The sequence below is a fragment of the Procambarus clarkii genome, chromosome 40, assembly GCF_040958095.1.
Source record: "Procambarus clarkii isolate CNS0578487 chromosome 40, FALCON_Pclarkii_2.0, whole genome shotgun sequence".
Taxonomy (NCBI): Eukaryota; Metazoa; Arthropoda; class Malacostraca; order Decapoda; family Cambaridae; genus Procambarus; species Procambarus clarkii.
In genome coordinates, this window is record NC_091189.1 from 17,745,244 (window position 1) to 17,761,963 (window position 16,720).

Consider the following 16,720-nt stretch of genomic DNA (forward strand, 5'->3'; position numbering starts at 1 on the left):
GAACCAGCGGGAATGCTCATTAATCGAGCAAAAGCTCGTCAGTCGAAACAAATTTTCGGTCAGTTAAAACAAAACCGTATTACAGTGTGTTCTGAATGATTCACCACCCGAGTCTCAAATCTGACTATGCAATTACAGTAGCTACATAATCTTGCATTAATTAGATTCGACTCTAGGGCCCACTTCTTATCTTCTGCAATACCTTTTACTATCATACAAATTTTTCCTTGCTTCTTTCCTCTTCATTTGTGTACAAAACTAATCCAATTATTTCTCGTCAATCATCCTCACTGCTAAATCTTTACCACCAAACCCACTTTCTCTCATTTTTCTATCGATTAATTAAGTTTCATTGATTGACAGTGCCATTTTATACACTTTCAGCTCTCGTATCTGTCAGCAAATACTACCACCACATAATTGTACCTCACAAAGCACTATCTTACTGTTTATGTATTGTCTACAAACTTTAGCAGGCCATTACAAAATATGTTAAAATAACTAAATGTAAAACGTAATACTTCCAAGCTGATGCCCGATGATAACATTACTGCACTACAACCATCGTTGTTTGTAACAACGATGGAAAACACACAATGGAAATTAAGACTTAAAACCGTAAATAACATTTACAAAACTTTTAAAGACTACCACACTTTACAGTTTTTTTTTAAGAATAGCAGCACCTTTGTGAAGAAAATGGGTCGACTGCTTTATAGGGTCACTTCTGACCAATTCTGGCATACTATAGTAAATTGCCCTGCCAACTCTTGCTAAATATGTACCCCTTATTATTTGCCCTCTATAAGCTCCAGTTCATACTCATGTTTCATCTAGTTACACAAAGTCATCAATTAAAATCTTCCAATTCATATACTTAAACTTACTATTTGTTGGATATGTACAAACTTCATCACTGCCCTCTTCCCCTGCTTCAGACTCATGGCGGGGAGCAGAGCACTTGAAGCAAGAATCACGCCTCTTGAAATTATGAGCACCACACTGCAACAGTGAAGGAAAATCAATACAAACTATTTGTTAATAAAAAATCAATCAATTATTTGTATTAACCTTATATAAGCAAAACTATACTGAACTGTAATAACCTGCATCCAATAATCAACATACCCTGATGCAAAACCAATCTTGTGAAGCCTTCGACTGCCGTTCTGATGACTCCTTCGGGATGGAATACTGTAAAGTTGCTCTATACACTTCTTGCAGAATGAGGACACCCTGCAAAGGAACCCATTAAAAATATTAGTATTTACCCTTGAATAGAATGTCAGAGTCTTACATGAGCTGTTACTTTTGGTCTCCAGTTCAGCCGATAATGGGCTAGAAAAAGAGCAAGTTCTACAGGTAGGAATATAAGTGAAAACAACATTTAATAAACATCCATACAAAGCTAAATTTCATTCATACCTGCGCAGGAGCTCTTCCCTAATCCCATGAATGGCATGAACAGGCAAAAGTGACTAGGCTCAATCTACTGAGGAAGGAGTGCCAACACCCTGGCTGGAGGAGAACCTTGGTGCCGAGACTTTGTTGTTGTGGATGTTCGGGTGAGCACGTTTACTGTTGTGGTTGTAGTTGCTGATGCTGTTAAAGCAGAGGGTCCCGCAGGGTTGCCCTTATCAGGCTTGCTCCTTTGATGATAACATCTCTCATTGGGAGTAGAACAACTGCTACAAGTTTCACTGACTGTCGTAAACATGCATCCTTGAATGTGCTCCAGAGAAGCATATGGGACATAATAAGACCACCTCTTGGATGCAAAATGCTTACACTAACTAGACAGAATAGGATGCATTGCCTGATATTAAGGGTAAATGACTTTATCTAAACACATTAAGGTACAGTATTTATTATGTAAAGCTGGAGGTGGCCTTAAATCAGTTTATCCCTAGCCATGCTCTAAATGTTATTAAGCCTTAGACAGCTGAGCAAAAAGCTACAGTCTTAGGTTCACTGATTCCTATGTCAGCTTAATCTACTATTGTGAGCAATCACTCCACATTCACACAATGAAGAGAGGAATACATGCTCACATAAACACAGTATCAAGTAACAAAAATGAGCAAGCGTCAATTTGAGAAAAAAAACAAAAAAAAAACAAAAAACAATTAGGATAATTACTGTGCACTCAAAGTGAAGTAAGACTGATGCTTAATATAAGGAAATAAAGGATGAGGGGTGATACTTTCATAACACACACGTACAATAATTGGTCAAGGTCTAACATTAAACAGTTCCTCAAATAAAATGACAAGTTATTGACTCAATATTGGAAGCAAAAATTACAAGAGGAACCAAATGGCTATGATGGTATTGAGGAAGAGGTAAACCCAGTGTTACTGGCAGAGTTGGCTGGCCCATGACCCCTTGGCCGTGGCCAGGGGGCCGGGGACCCTGCCGGGGGAACTGCCTGGGGCCGGGCCGGGCCGGCGGGGATTCACCGCGATACCTGTTTGGCTTCCATCCACCGTGTGGCGTCATGTACCGTCGTAAACTCCACGAAGGCAAAGCCTCTTGATGCACCTAGACGCAAGAACACACACAAGCAAGTGTTAATTAATGATGTTCTTAAAGGAGGCATGAGGGACACTCAACGTCGCACCCTCAAATGGCCGTGAGTTGGCCCTGTGGCCACTAACCAGCCACTTTGTGCCCACCTAGCTGGCTTTTAAATTTTACTCTTTCAATGGCCTCTTTCAGGTCACAGGGGCCCACTAATATATGAACAAGTAATAATACAGCTGCATTGGTGTAAAGAAAAGATATTACTCATTATCCATCAAATTCTCCAAACAACCTCATGCATCATCAAACTGTGAAATATACATTCAAGAAAACACTTTATACACACGTATACACAAGCACACACAATTCACTGCTCAAGATGTTTAAGGAATCGTTGGTGTTCCCCTACTGCTGCATTCCTGCATCAATCTTTTAAGGGTGCAAGGAACACAATTAGGAAATATTTATACATGTTATTAAGAATGAATTACCAAAAAAGTAACTGCTGTTTTAGAATTTTGCTACAATATACAATATATTTACAGCTTTCATGCTAAACATAGAATAGTAATTTGATGACATACTTTTTAAAACTTATATTCACTTATATTCAAGAACTCCATAGGGAAGTTTTAAAATTTACAAAATAGCTGTATTTTTGAGCAGTACTAATAATGAAAACCCTATCCATGACCCCAAGTACTCACAATCTCGGGCCATATGACAACAATGCTGCTTGTCTGCAAAACATGTCTTAGGTACCTGGAAGAATTTTCTTTAGTGCTCAGTAAACCTGTATAAATTGTTTTGGCAACCCTGTGACCTAGACCTCCCTTCAGCCAGCGAGGTAAACACAGGTGGACAGGAAAGATCATGGATAACAGAAAATGGGAACTAAAACATAAAAACATAGGAGTCCAGGGAGGTTAGGCCCAATGGAATGCTACTTTACCTGATTCTTTTTTCCTGACGAGCCTGATGTCCTTTGGCATGAGATTACAGGCTAGGATATCTGCACGAATCTGGAAAATAAACAATGTCCATAGGCTTAAAATTGTATTTTGCATTTTACGGTGCTAATGCCCCGTGAACTATACATTATCAGCAGCACAGTTCAGGTGTATGTCACTATACATTTTCAGTGGCAAAGTTCAGGTGTAAGACATTATACATTCTCAGTGGCAGAGTTCAGGAGTGTGTCACTATACATTCTCAGCAGCACAGCTCAGATGTATGACCTTATACATTCTCAGTGGCAGAGCTCGGGTGTATGTCACTATACATCTTCAGTGACAGAGTTCAGGTGTGTCATTATACATTCTCAGTGGCAGAGCTCAGGTGTGTCATTATACATTCTCAGTGGCGGAGCTCAGGTGTATGTCACTATACATTCTCAGTGGCACAGCTCAGGTGTATGTCACTATACATTCTCAGTGGCACAGCTCAGATGTATGTCACTATACATTCTCAGTGGCGGAGCTCAGGTGTATGTCACTATACATTATCAGTGGCAGAGCTCAGGTGTATGTCACTATACATTCTCAGTGGCACAGCTCAGGTGTATGCCACTATACATTCTCAGTGGCACAGCTCAGAAGTATGTCACTATACATTCTCAGTGGCGGAGCTCAGGTGTATGTCACTATACATTATCAGTGGCAGAGCTCAGGTGTATGTCACTATACATTATCAGTGGCAGAGCTCAGGTGTATGTCACTATACATTCTCAGTGGCAGAGCTCAGGTGTATGTCACTATACATTCTCAGTGGCAGAGCTCAGGTGTATGTCACTATACATTATCAGTGGCAGAGCTCAGGTGTATGTCACTATACATTCTCAGTGGCAGAGCTCAGGTGTATGTCACTATACATTCTCAGTGGCAGAGCTCAGGTGTATGTCACTATACATTCTCAGTGGCAGAGCTCAGGTGTATGTCACTATACATTCTCAGTGGCGGAGCTCAGGTGTATGTCACTATACATTCTCAGTGGCGGAGCTCAGGTGTATGTCACTATACATTCTCAGTGGCAGAGCTCAGGTGTATGTCACTATACATTATCAGCAGCACAGCTCAGGTGTTTGTCACTACTGTATACATTATCAGCAGCACAGCTCACGAGTATTTTACTATATACATCAACAAAACTTACATCATTCTCAGTAATGTGCTGTGCCAACCCTCGGACCATGATTGTGTTGTTGGGTGGTTGAGACTTGTAATCTGTTCGTTCTTCATCATAACTGTAAGAGGATAATATGAAATTTAATGGTTACCGGTAATTCGTGACAATAACTACTACCATAGCTTTTTTTTTTTAAAGCTTTTATGACTTGACACATTACACATTCAAGTTAATCTAGAAAAATATCATTTCTAGGTAATAAAATTTTATTAGCAGCTGTTTTATTATTACTGGTAATACCATATATTACCTAGATTTATTCGAACATGTTGCCAACTAAATGATCTTGTATGGACAAATAGATTTGCAACTTCAGAAATAAAAGCCTGAACTTGGACACATGTTGGTATGTTAGCTCTAAATAATAGCATAAGGTGTCCAAAAGGCATAAAAATAAAGAAATGGAAACAGAAAAAATAAAAGTGTTACCAGTTAAGTCACATTTTAAATAAAAGATCTATCACGTAAGTTAAATACAGTATTGTACCTCAAAAATCAAATGCTAAGTTTGTTTCTTGATTATTAACAAAATCCTACATAATCCTTCTTAAAAATAAAAATTAATTTAATCATAAAAATACAAATTTTTACCACGTCTTAATAATGGTTACTCAAATAATTTGAGATCTACTGCAATATTTGTATACCACACTGTAATTTTAACGTTTTATTCAACTTTGATATTCTAAAATAAATTTAAATCCACTAATGCTTCTATATCAGCCAAGAGTAAGTCTGGCGACATACAATCAAACAATATTTGTGGCAAAATTTTATATCAAACATACACAGAAATTCGTGTCCATTTTCACATTAATCTAAACATTACAAACTAATGTGATGTGATTTTTAAGTAAAATCCAGATCCTAGTTCACCAAAATTCCGGAAAATGTCGACCAGAGTTTTAAGCATAGATGAACAATTTAAACATTCACACATAAGCAAAAATTCTAACCTAGATAGCTACTTGAGTGCATTAACATGGCAAGCAAATAATGAGCACCAATACTTACTGATCTCTACTATGGTGATCATAGTCTCTATAGTCTCTGTGGTCACGCTCACGACGAGGGCTGCGGTCACGGTCGTCGTCCCTCCAGCGATCACGATCACGATCTCTATCACGGTCTCTATCCCTATCCCTATCTCTGTCCCGGTCTCTGTCACGATCACGGTCCCTGCGGTCTCTATCCCTATCTCTCCTGTCCCTATCACGATCACGATCTCTGTCTCTGCGCCGATCCTCACGGTCACGGCGTTCCCGATGGCGTGGGGGATCTGGCTCGTAAGTAGCTGCTGCATAACTATCATAAGGGTCTAAGCTACTACGGCCATGTCCACGTCCACTTCCTGGTGCAGCTGCTGAAGCAATGTATGCACCCTGTCAAAAGAAAATGTTATATATACTAATATTATCATAATGTGTTATTATTTAATATATATATATACACATACACACACACATAGGTACAAAATATATATATAAAACCACTGAATATATAACAGTACTGTATAATGGCATCCACTTTACCAGCATAAAATAGTCTCCACACAGATCATTTCAAAGATACGTAAAGCAGCATATACAATATTAGCATTTGATGACACACCTGTGTAACATACTGAGGATACTGAGCATATGCTGCAGCCTCCAAGCTACCGTACGCTGCAGCGGCTGTGTACATGTGTTGCTGAGCAGCCATGGCATTTATCATCTCTGTTAAACCAAGACCCTGGCCCTGTAACTGTACAAATAATATTTGGCTCACTTTAATGGAAAATTAATAGAATTGTTCATTATTTTTTAAAATATTATTTATTTGAACAATCACCACAAACCCAAGATACAATATACTACAAATACATGGTAGTCCAAATTCTTCACCGTAGGGTAAATTGTTGCCTTTTACGGTATAACTATTTTCTAGATATGCTCTGTACTGTACATATATTTTTTATTTTTTTCCCATATACCCTACAAGAATGCCTTTGTCAAACCAGGGAAGACTTGAAAGCTATGGTGTATCAGGAAAAGGATACAAAACATGAATCACTTATAGGAATACATCAGAAATGTAATTTTGCACATGACCCAAGATTTGTAAACACAAGATCACCATGAGTGGGAGAGTCCTATGTGAATGTGTTTTCAAGTACAATAATAGCAACCATGAACAGTACTGTATATACATATTGTAAATACGGTTACACTTTGATAAAAAAAAAAAGTTCAATTTTCCCTATGAAAGGAGACTTTGGACAACCCTGTATAACAAAATGGCCCTCTATTTTCTATTATCAGCGTCTTTAAATACAGAAGAACAATACAGACCTGTAATCAAATATTTTGTTATATTATTATAGTATCAGTTTCTAAACGAACAAAATAACCACATGCTTTCCAAGTGCCTCCAGACCGAGACCAGCTAAAAACCTAATGTTTATGAAAAGCTCATGTCATCCTGAAAACTCAAGTTTTTTTTCTAATTTTTTACCAACCGTTCAGAATAATAATAATAAGGCAGACACTATTTATACCCATTAGTTTTCCCACACTACTAGCAAATTTTACTGAGCAATATTTTTTTCCAACCTGTTATTTAATGAATAACTTAACTGTACAGAATTTCCTGTACATATCCAGTATGTCTTACTCCTAAGCCTCTAAACTTTATTTTTTATAAGTAGCACCCTGACTCCATACGAACAAAAATGCATGAAACAAAGTGAAAACCAATCACAATTTTGTTTTACCTGTGTGCAATAGCTATCCCATGGCCCAAACATTCTTTCAGTCAAGTTTTCAATAACATTTTAATTAATTATAAAAACTAGTATTTATGGAGACAGAGGCTAATACAATATTTAGTTCTATGCAAAATCTTCACTCTTAAAATTAAACTAGCTGTAAAACTTTCTCAAATCAGGCCCACTGACTTTCCTATACTATATAAAATAAACTGTTTTAATATGAAATACAGTATGACGATAAAAGGGCTAATTAATTTTTAAGGAGACATGGTCTCCTAGTCAGGATCAGAATGTTAAAATATATCCAGAAATATCATGAGAATGAATGCTCAATTCACCCATCAAACAAAACCATATCTGGGTCCAGGGCCTGTGCTAGTCACATGGACACCGGGCATTTAAGTGGTACCTGTGGTAGTCACAAGACAAACTACACCTCCCTACTGTTTGCTCTTGCAGCCTTTTGCAAAATTTACTCGGACTAGCACTTTAACTAACTAACTTTTAAATAGACTGCCCTAAAAACAAAAAAAGCATCCTGGACAAGTTGTGCCTGGAAGCCATGTGGTCATTATTATCTCTCTGATCTTCAATACTCTTCCCCCACAAAACACCCTAAGAGGGTCCAACAAATGACCTATGACTGAGATACCTCTATATGGAACCTTGTTAATTAACTGCTCCATAAACTTAGTTAAGAGAAAAATATTCCTGGTAATTTAACCTTTCAAATGCACATGACAAAGTTCTCACCATTTATGATCACATTGCACAAGACAATGACGTGTTTTAAAGTACTGCATAACATTTAAATTTTAATACAAGGGTCAGCTATTAGTGAACTCGCTGCTAATTACAGACAGACATCTACAGCAAATAGTCTATGTTTATGCCTCATGAAAAGGGACCTCATGTTCCTTTAGAAAATTAACTTGCTGGAAATTATTCATATTCATGACTTAGTAACTAGGATTCTGATGATAATAGCAGTACTGTGACTGAAGTGAGTGATGTACGTAGTATATTTGGAGGCTTTGTCAGGTGCCGTCACCACCTGACTAGCAAGTGGAAATATGCTGTGCTTATATTGCAGGATTACCACAATTACTTTGTGGTTCATGTTGTTGCATAAAAATGAGGATAGTTACCGGTATACATAACATGTGTATACAGTGTAATAACAGCAAAAACAGAATGTTTTATTGTTCAAAGAATATAAGACTGTGTGCATACTAGTGACATGAATTTATCTGAACATACCTACGTTCGGTATGTTCCGTGATATATAATATAATTAACTGAATCATTACACCCTAAAAAATATTGTAAAATTAATATAAAAATAAAGAAAATATAATATATTCAGTGTGTGTGTTGTTACAACTTTATGCAAAATATGGGGAGGGCTAGACTGAACTCTGATCATTGCTAACAATACTATTACACCCACCAGAACTGCTTGTGGGTTTGTAATGCTGCATAAAAATGTTGATACTGTATAATATAAACGTGCGTATACAGTACAACAAAAGCAAAAACAGCACATTTCAGTGTTCTAATAATATAATATAGTGTTCATATTAGTGATATGAATATATACAAGCATACTGATGTTCTGCACGTTTTATTATATAAATTTCTGAAATGACATACAATTACTGCCGTAATATTACTGTCGTATAACGTGTGAAAAAGCAAATGAGTGACGGAGTAAATATGTAAAAATATTTTCACGGCATATCTCGCCCCAGGTAACCTCCATGGGGCGACTATTCCATGAACGCTCATGAACATGAGGGCATCGCGAGATTTCCTAGCTCCATCATGGCTAAAGCCACAATTCTTTTTAATTTTCCTGTGATCCAGGAGTGAATTTTAACAATACATTGTCATCTCTTCATCTTCTGGTCTGTGGTTTGGTCATCTTATTTCAACAATACTAGAAGAAAAATAAATCTGAGAACTTCTTTCCAATGCACCAGGGAATTGTCTCATATAAACAGGGGGTTAAGCACCAATCCATAATACATAGGGACAAACCTAGGTGCATCCTAAACACTCGAGATCAATATTATTTAATTGAGAAGGAAGCAGAGGGTAACTACAGTATTTTAACCACTTAAATTTTTTTACAAAAGGGAACATTTAATTTTCCAAGTACACTGAAATATCATTGGTAATAAGCATTATTTACTAAAACAATACCAAGAGAAGTTATCAAGCATGAGAAGTCACCCAAAGGCTAAGACTATATAATGTTGTTAATAGGCAACTAAAAATCTACACAAGGGTTACATAACTTACACCCTAAAAACTGTGTAAATAAAAAAAAGCTTCCAAACACCTACAAAATGACTTTTTTTTTTCCTAGTTTTTACTAAAAAAAAAAAATCTACTTTAACATTGATGTTTAATGCTCCCTCAACTTTCCTGTTCCAAATTTAGCACATATAATGTTTAAAATGCTTGGAATGCACTGATGCATAAATATATCACAAAATGTATGCAAAGATAAGGCTACTATAGCAAAATAAAAAGTATTATTTGTATTATACTGTACTATACATTCTGCATTACAAAATGTTATTTCCTAATCAATTTTTATCACTCAGGTAAAATAATTGAAGACGTTCTTACAACTACAGAGATACACAAATTAAAGAATTATCAAAGACAATGAATGATACACTCAAGAGAACCTCTTAATTTTGTTATATTGATGATAATAAGCACATAGTAAGGTGGGAAGAATTTAAAGTTAAGAGTATTGTTTGAAATTGGAGTACCGAAGTGCAGGAAAAATTTTGTTGGGCAGGCTTAATGAACATGGAAAATTAAGGAACTACTCTACCTGCCTTGAATTTTATTAGTAACTGACACAGCAAAACTTGCTGCTTTTGGAAATGCAGCTACTTATCATGGTTCTTTGTGTCACTATGATGCAAGAGGGGGTTAATGGAACAGAGGTGCATAGCTGGAATAAATAGTGAATGATATAGGAAGCTGTTTTGAGTTACCAAGGCTGGCAATACTGTACTGTCAAAAGCTATGTCCTCAGGAATCACATGCACATGCAAGAATTGTCTGAATTACAAAAGGACAGGATATCTATGCCTGATACAGATAATTATTGATACTGTAGTGACTTTTTTACCCATATCACCAGTGAACACCAGGCCTTAAACATTCAAAGGAAAATCCTTATCTCAAATGTGACTTAATAAATTTTTTTTTTTTTTTTAAAAGATGCTAATGATGCTGGGGTGACTGCTGTGATGTTGCAAAGCGTTGACTTTTATGTAGAAAAAAGAAATGAAATTTTTTGAAAACCAAATGTCAAAAAGGTTCGTTTGGTGTTCAACAGATAGGCTGCTCCATGTTTCTTAAATAAAAAAAAGGGTTGAAACAATTTGAAAAACGGTCAAATGCCATAAAGGTTCATTCAGTTTGTTGGGTAGACTACTCCATTATTGAGACATAAATGAAAAATACAAAACAAATGCAACACATTCGAAACAAAGAAAGATTGTCATAATGTTGCAGCTTACCCGACAAACACTGAATGAACCTTTATGGCATTTGTTTTTCAAATTGTTTCAATGTTTTATTATTTTTAATTTTTTTTTTTATTTAACACTATCGCCCGTGCCACGCATGTACCGCAGACTTTGACGTCATGGGGCTAATGGTGTGGGCGAGCGTGCGGCGACGCCTAAATGAATATACTCATTTCAGTTTTCTCACCTTAATTCTTGTGCTACGTTGTTCGTTTTGGTATCATTGTGTTTGCAATTAAATTCCCTGCAGATGTATATGCATATAATGTCCAAAAGCCTGGTGAGACTCCCTGCAGCAAAGCCTAAAGTTACCCGTGAACGAGCACCAATTTGCACACCACAACCTAATGTGTATACTCGTTCAGTTTGATAACATCAATTTTCATGTTACATTGCTCGTTTTGGTATCGCAATATAAAGGTGCGCATTGTAAAGCTAGTCTCATAATAATAGAGCAATAACTAGAATTTTAACAAATATTTTAATTTTTGATGCTCATCATAAAAATTATTTATATCTTTCCAGGGTTCTGACATCAATTTTCATGTTACATCGCTCGTTTTGGTATCAAATTGTTCGCAATATAAAGGCGTGCATCTTAAAACTAGTCCCATACTAATACTGTAGCACAATAAATAGAATTTTAACAAATATTTAAAAAATTTAAATTTAGACCCAAAAACGTGTTTATAATCTTTCAAGCATTCTGACATCAAGTTTCGTGTTACATCTTTCATTTTGGTATCAAATTGTGCACATTCTAAAGGCGCTTATTTTGAAAGTATCTCGAGGTCGATCGGATAAAAAATTAATTTTATACAAATATTTTTGTAGTGGACGAGAGTTGATTCTATATTTATAAGCATATGTCCGCGTAGGGAATTTTATTGGGATTTTAGTGATATCAAAATTAACGCTGTAGGACAAGTGTGGAGTTGACAACCCTGAAGAGTAGAAACATTTCGTTGCTGTCTGGCACTCACGACTAATGATCGACGTAGTTCTTTATATGGTGCTGATCTAACTCATGTTTTGGTGACATTTTATACTTATGTTCTTCTAGAACATTCTATTGTGAACACATTGGTACAAAAATGAAATATGTACATCGAAGTAGATTGCTTGGGTTTATACGTTTTAGGTTAGATTAATACTTTCTATTTTGTTTGTTATGGTAAATCAAGAGAATGGGCTGGGGACAGGGCTTATATTTTGAGCCGCACGGATAGAACCATTACTATACTTAAGAAAGGAAAGAAGCAAAGTGTAATTTCACAAGTTACTGAAGAGCCCTTGGCACTGGTACAGGTGACAGGATATAAATACTGTACAGTATATTGAACATATATAACCATGTATCAGATTCTGCTGTAAATATGGTCAAACACCTTGAAATATACGACAAGAGAATGTCATAGATACTTTAATTAACTAGTGACTGACGAGTCTGACAATTCTACATGTATTGTAAACACTGGTCCAAAAAATATTATCAGACTGTTAGAAGATAACCTTAGGAAGCTTTTGCAGTGATTAATGTGTTAGCACTATGTAAACAAACTTCCTCTGCACTATTTGTTGTAACATCTAATAAGGGCTGCTGGATCCTCTGACCCTGTTGTGTAGTAAGTATTGCCACCTGGTAGTGGTCAAACAGCAGGTACAGTAATTTACTATCCATTAATTAGTAAAGTAATTGGCTATCGTAATACCAATCATTAATAGGGTGCCAAGGGGTTTGCTCCTGGGAAGGATTGTGACAATTGTCTCCCTTCTACAACTAAGTGGCAAGACCATTTTAAAAAGTACCTTGTCATGGTGGGGTATAATCGACAAGAGCCTGGTATGTGAGCAGTGTCCCTGGAAGATGCTGGCTGATGGCTCAGAGAGCAATGAAGGGGCCATGCTCAGAAAGTCCTGCAGTGTTCAACAGTATACTAGGTGGTATCCAATGTCATATCACAATTACAATACAGTATCCACTACCTTCTGTAACAAATGCTAAGAATCAAAATACAACTTACCTCCATTTTCCAGAATCAATGAAGTTTGTCCTGAAATGTTAAAAATGTTTTTGGTTAGGCAAATCTAAAAACTTTTAGAACATCAATAAAGGTGCAAACTTATATGAATAAAAATTAGTAAGGCAGAATATAACAATGCATGATTTATCCAGTCTTTGGCATGAAATTATGCAATACTGAATAAATTTCTGTATGTACAACTACAGCATAGAGGACTGTAGTGCCTTACACAATAAACCTCTTACTATACCTTTGAAGTATAGTACAGTACAAGGTACTGGGATCAAGACAAGCAAGTGCCTCATCTTCAGCTGTTAACCCTTAAAGTACAGTCATCATCACATATTCAACTTCTAGTACAATGTGTAACATTTAATAATGATCAATTTATTAATAATTCACATTACTGTAGCAGGTAGCCTTTGTCAGACCTACTGAGGTCCCCCTAGGCCAACTAGTGCTCTTCTTCCCTATGATGCAACTCACAATAATTTCCTAACTCCTGGGTACCCATATTTCTGTTAGGTGAACAGAAGCATGAGGTGAAAAACATGCCTAACCACATCTTTCCTGCTCATTGATTGAACTAAGGTTCCCTTCAGTTGTGAGCCAAGGATATATATATATATATATATATATATATATATGTATGTATGTATGTATGTATGTGTATATATATATATATGTCGTACCTAGTAGCCAGAATGCACTTCTGGGCCTACTATTCAAGGCCCGATTTGCCTAATAAGCCAAGTTTTCATGAATTAATGTTTTTTCGTCTACCTAACCTACCTAACCTAACCTAACCTAGCTTTTTTTGGCTACCTAACCTAACCTTACCTATATATATAGGTTAGGTTAGGTAGGGTTGGTTAGGTTCGGTCATATATCTACGTTAATTTTAACTCCAATAAAAAAAAATTGACCTCATACATAGAGAAAAGGGCTGCTTTATCATTTCATAAGAAAAAAATTATAGTAAATATATTAATTCAGGAAAACTTGGCTTATTAGGCAAATCGGGCCTTGAATAGTAGGCTGAGAAGTGAGTTCTGGCTACTAGGTACGACATATATATATATATATATATATATATATATATATATATATATATATATATATATATATATATATATATATATATATATATATATATGTCGTACCTAGTAGCCAGAACGCACTTCTCAGCCTACTATGCAAGGCCTGATTTGCCTAATAAGCCAAGTTTTCATAAATTAATGCTTTTTCGACTACCTAACCTAACCTAACCTAACTTTTCCGGCTACCTAACCTAACCTAACCTATAAAGATAGGTTAGGTTAGGTTAGGTAGGGTTGGTTAGGTTCGGTCATATATCTACGTTAATTTTAACTAAAATAAAAAAAAATTGACCTCATACATAATGAAATGGGTAGCTTTATCATTTCATAAGAAAAAAATGAGAAAAAATATATTAATTCAGGAAAACTTGGCTTATTAGGCAAATCGGGCCTTGAATAGTAGGCCAAAAAGTGAGTTCTGGCTACTAGGTACGACATATATATATATATATATATATATATATTATATATATATATATATATATATATATATATATATATATATATATATATATATATATATATATATATATATATATATATATATATATATATATATATATATATATATATATATATATATATATATATATATATATATATGTCGTACCTAATAGCCAGAACGCACTTCTCAGCCTACTATTCAAGGCCCGATTTGCCTAATAAGCCAAGTTTTCATGAATTAATGTTTTTTCGTCTACCTAACCTACCTAACCTAACCTAACCTAGCTTTTTTTGGCTACCTAACCTAACCTTACCTATAAATATAGGTTAGGTTAGGTTAGGTAGGGTTGGTTTGGTTCGGTCATATATCTACGTTAATTTTAACTCCAATAAAAAAAAAAATTACCTCATACATAGAGAAAAGGGTTGCTTTTTCATTTCATAAGAAAAAAATTATAGTAAATATATTAATTCAGGAAAACTTGGCTTATTAGGCAAATCGGGCCTTGAATAGTAGGCTGAGAAGTGAGTTCTGGCTACTAGGTACGACATATATATATATATATATATATATATATATATATATATATATATATATATATATATATATATATATATATATATATATATATATATATATATATATATATATATATATATATATATATATATATATATATATATATATATATATATATATATATATATATATATATATATATATATATATATATATATATATATATATATATATATATATATATATATATATATATATATATATATATATATATATATATATATATATATATATATAATATATATATATATATATATATATATATATATATATATATATATATATATACTGTACCACTAATCTATTTGCATAAATGTTGCGATTACCAATTCTGCCTATATGAATCCAATAGCTGAATGGCATCCCTTAGCAGTCATAGCAGGCAACAAAATAATTTGTAGTTAGACTTTAGTTAGACTTCAGCTATTGGTCCCCCATCTTCATGTAGCACTTATAGTACTGACTCCAACATAGAAATGTTCAGTATATATAAATTAATTTAAATTTTGCATACAGATTCCTTACTTTTGAATATACAGTACTCTACTGTTTTGTATTTCATATGAAAAATAAAAACTACCATTTGCCTGTATATAAGACATGCTTTTTTATTTTTAAAGGTATAAAAAAATTGCCCTGCGTCTAATGCAGCTGTTTTATGGATGGGAGCCCTAGTGCCATAGGCTAGAGGGTCGGACAGGCATACTGGGTAAGTTTGTGAGGCACAAAAATCGTTAATAATAAGATATTGGAAACAAGCCAAATTATTACAGTAAATTGTGTTACTAATAATAATAAAATTTAGACATCAAGCCAAATTATCAGTCTAATCGCAAACTTGCGAAAAATTGCCTATGATCCATCGGCAGTTATAAGGGAAGCGCACATCACCTTACCCAGTATACATAACCCAAAACTAATGTATGTCTTACATTATTTAATAACTGTGTTACCTTTAAGAAACATTTATTCATTATCCAAATGAAAAATGCTCCTAGAAATTTGAAAGGAATGTTAAAACTTTAATCCGCCTGTCAGCAATTTGCAATGTGGAAATGTTCTTCACCAAGAACACAGCACTGCGACAATGTGCCACCCCTGGGTGCATTACACTGGTGGCCTGTTGCGGTAACACAAATCATCACTTGCAGACATACAAGTTTCACATTCTGTATAGCAATACTTTAAAAACACACTAAAGATACTAAAAAAAAAAAAAATCAACAAAATATCTTTGTAAAATAAAGGGTGCGTCTTTCGCAAGGGTACGTTTTGTACGCTGGCAAATATGGAAATTTTGTTTGGTTCTGGCTCTCATCAAAATTTAATCAGATAAATATCAAAAGGAATGTTAACCACAGCCCAGGCCAAAATATAGGAAAATATATATCTTTTAGTTTGTATCGTCCATAAGAACTAAGATATATACTGTATACTGGTATATATATTTTTTCCACAGAGTAACTATTTTGATGACAGCTGCACTTTGAGGGTTAACTATATGCAGGAAAATTATGAACATTTTCAATATTTAGATCTAAAAGTAAGGATTCATG

The 16,720-nt window shown here is 34.9% G+C and overlaps 1 protein-coding gene across 12 annotated transcripts in view; it reads right to left on the bottom strand.

Moving 5' to 3' along the window:
* Nucleotides 1–16,720, bottom strand: part of LOC123757944 (RNA-binding protein 5) — a 30,788-nt gene that overhangs the window by 11,275 nt on the left and 2,793 nt on the right. For 8 of the 12 annotated variants that reach the window (XM_069338770.1, XM_045741917.2, XM_045741918.2 and 5 more), the window contains exons 2-9: nucleotides 13,041–13,070; nucleotides 6,319–6,453; nucleotides 5,722–6,089; nucleotides 4,675–4,765; nucleotides 3,476–3,545; nucleotides 2,468–2,541; nucleotides 1,129–1,236; nucleotides 888–1,002 (exon numbers count right to left, since the gene is read on the bottom strand). In XM_069338770.1, coding sequence (XP_069194871.1) covers nucleotides 888–1,002; nucleotides 1,129–1,236; nucleotides 2,468–2,541; nucleotides 3,476–3,545; nucleotides 4,675–4,765; nucleotides 5,722–6,089; nucleotides 6,319–6,453; nucleotides 13,041–13,046 — 967 coding nt within the window. In that variant the 5' untranslated portion in view covers nucleotides 13,047–13,070. Of the gene's footprint in view, nucleotides 1–887; nucleotides 1,003–1,128; nucleotides 1,237–2,467; nucleotides 2,542–3,475; nucleotides 3,546–4,674; nucleotides 4,766–5,721; nucleotides 6,090–6,318; nucleotides 6,454–12,825; nucleotides 12,934–13,040; nucleotides 13,071–16,720 lie in introns of all 12 variants that reach the window. The other 4 variants (XM_069338767.1, XM_045741913.2, XM_045741920.2 and 1 more) reach the window with 1 other exon arrangement.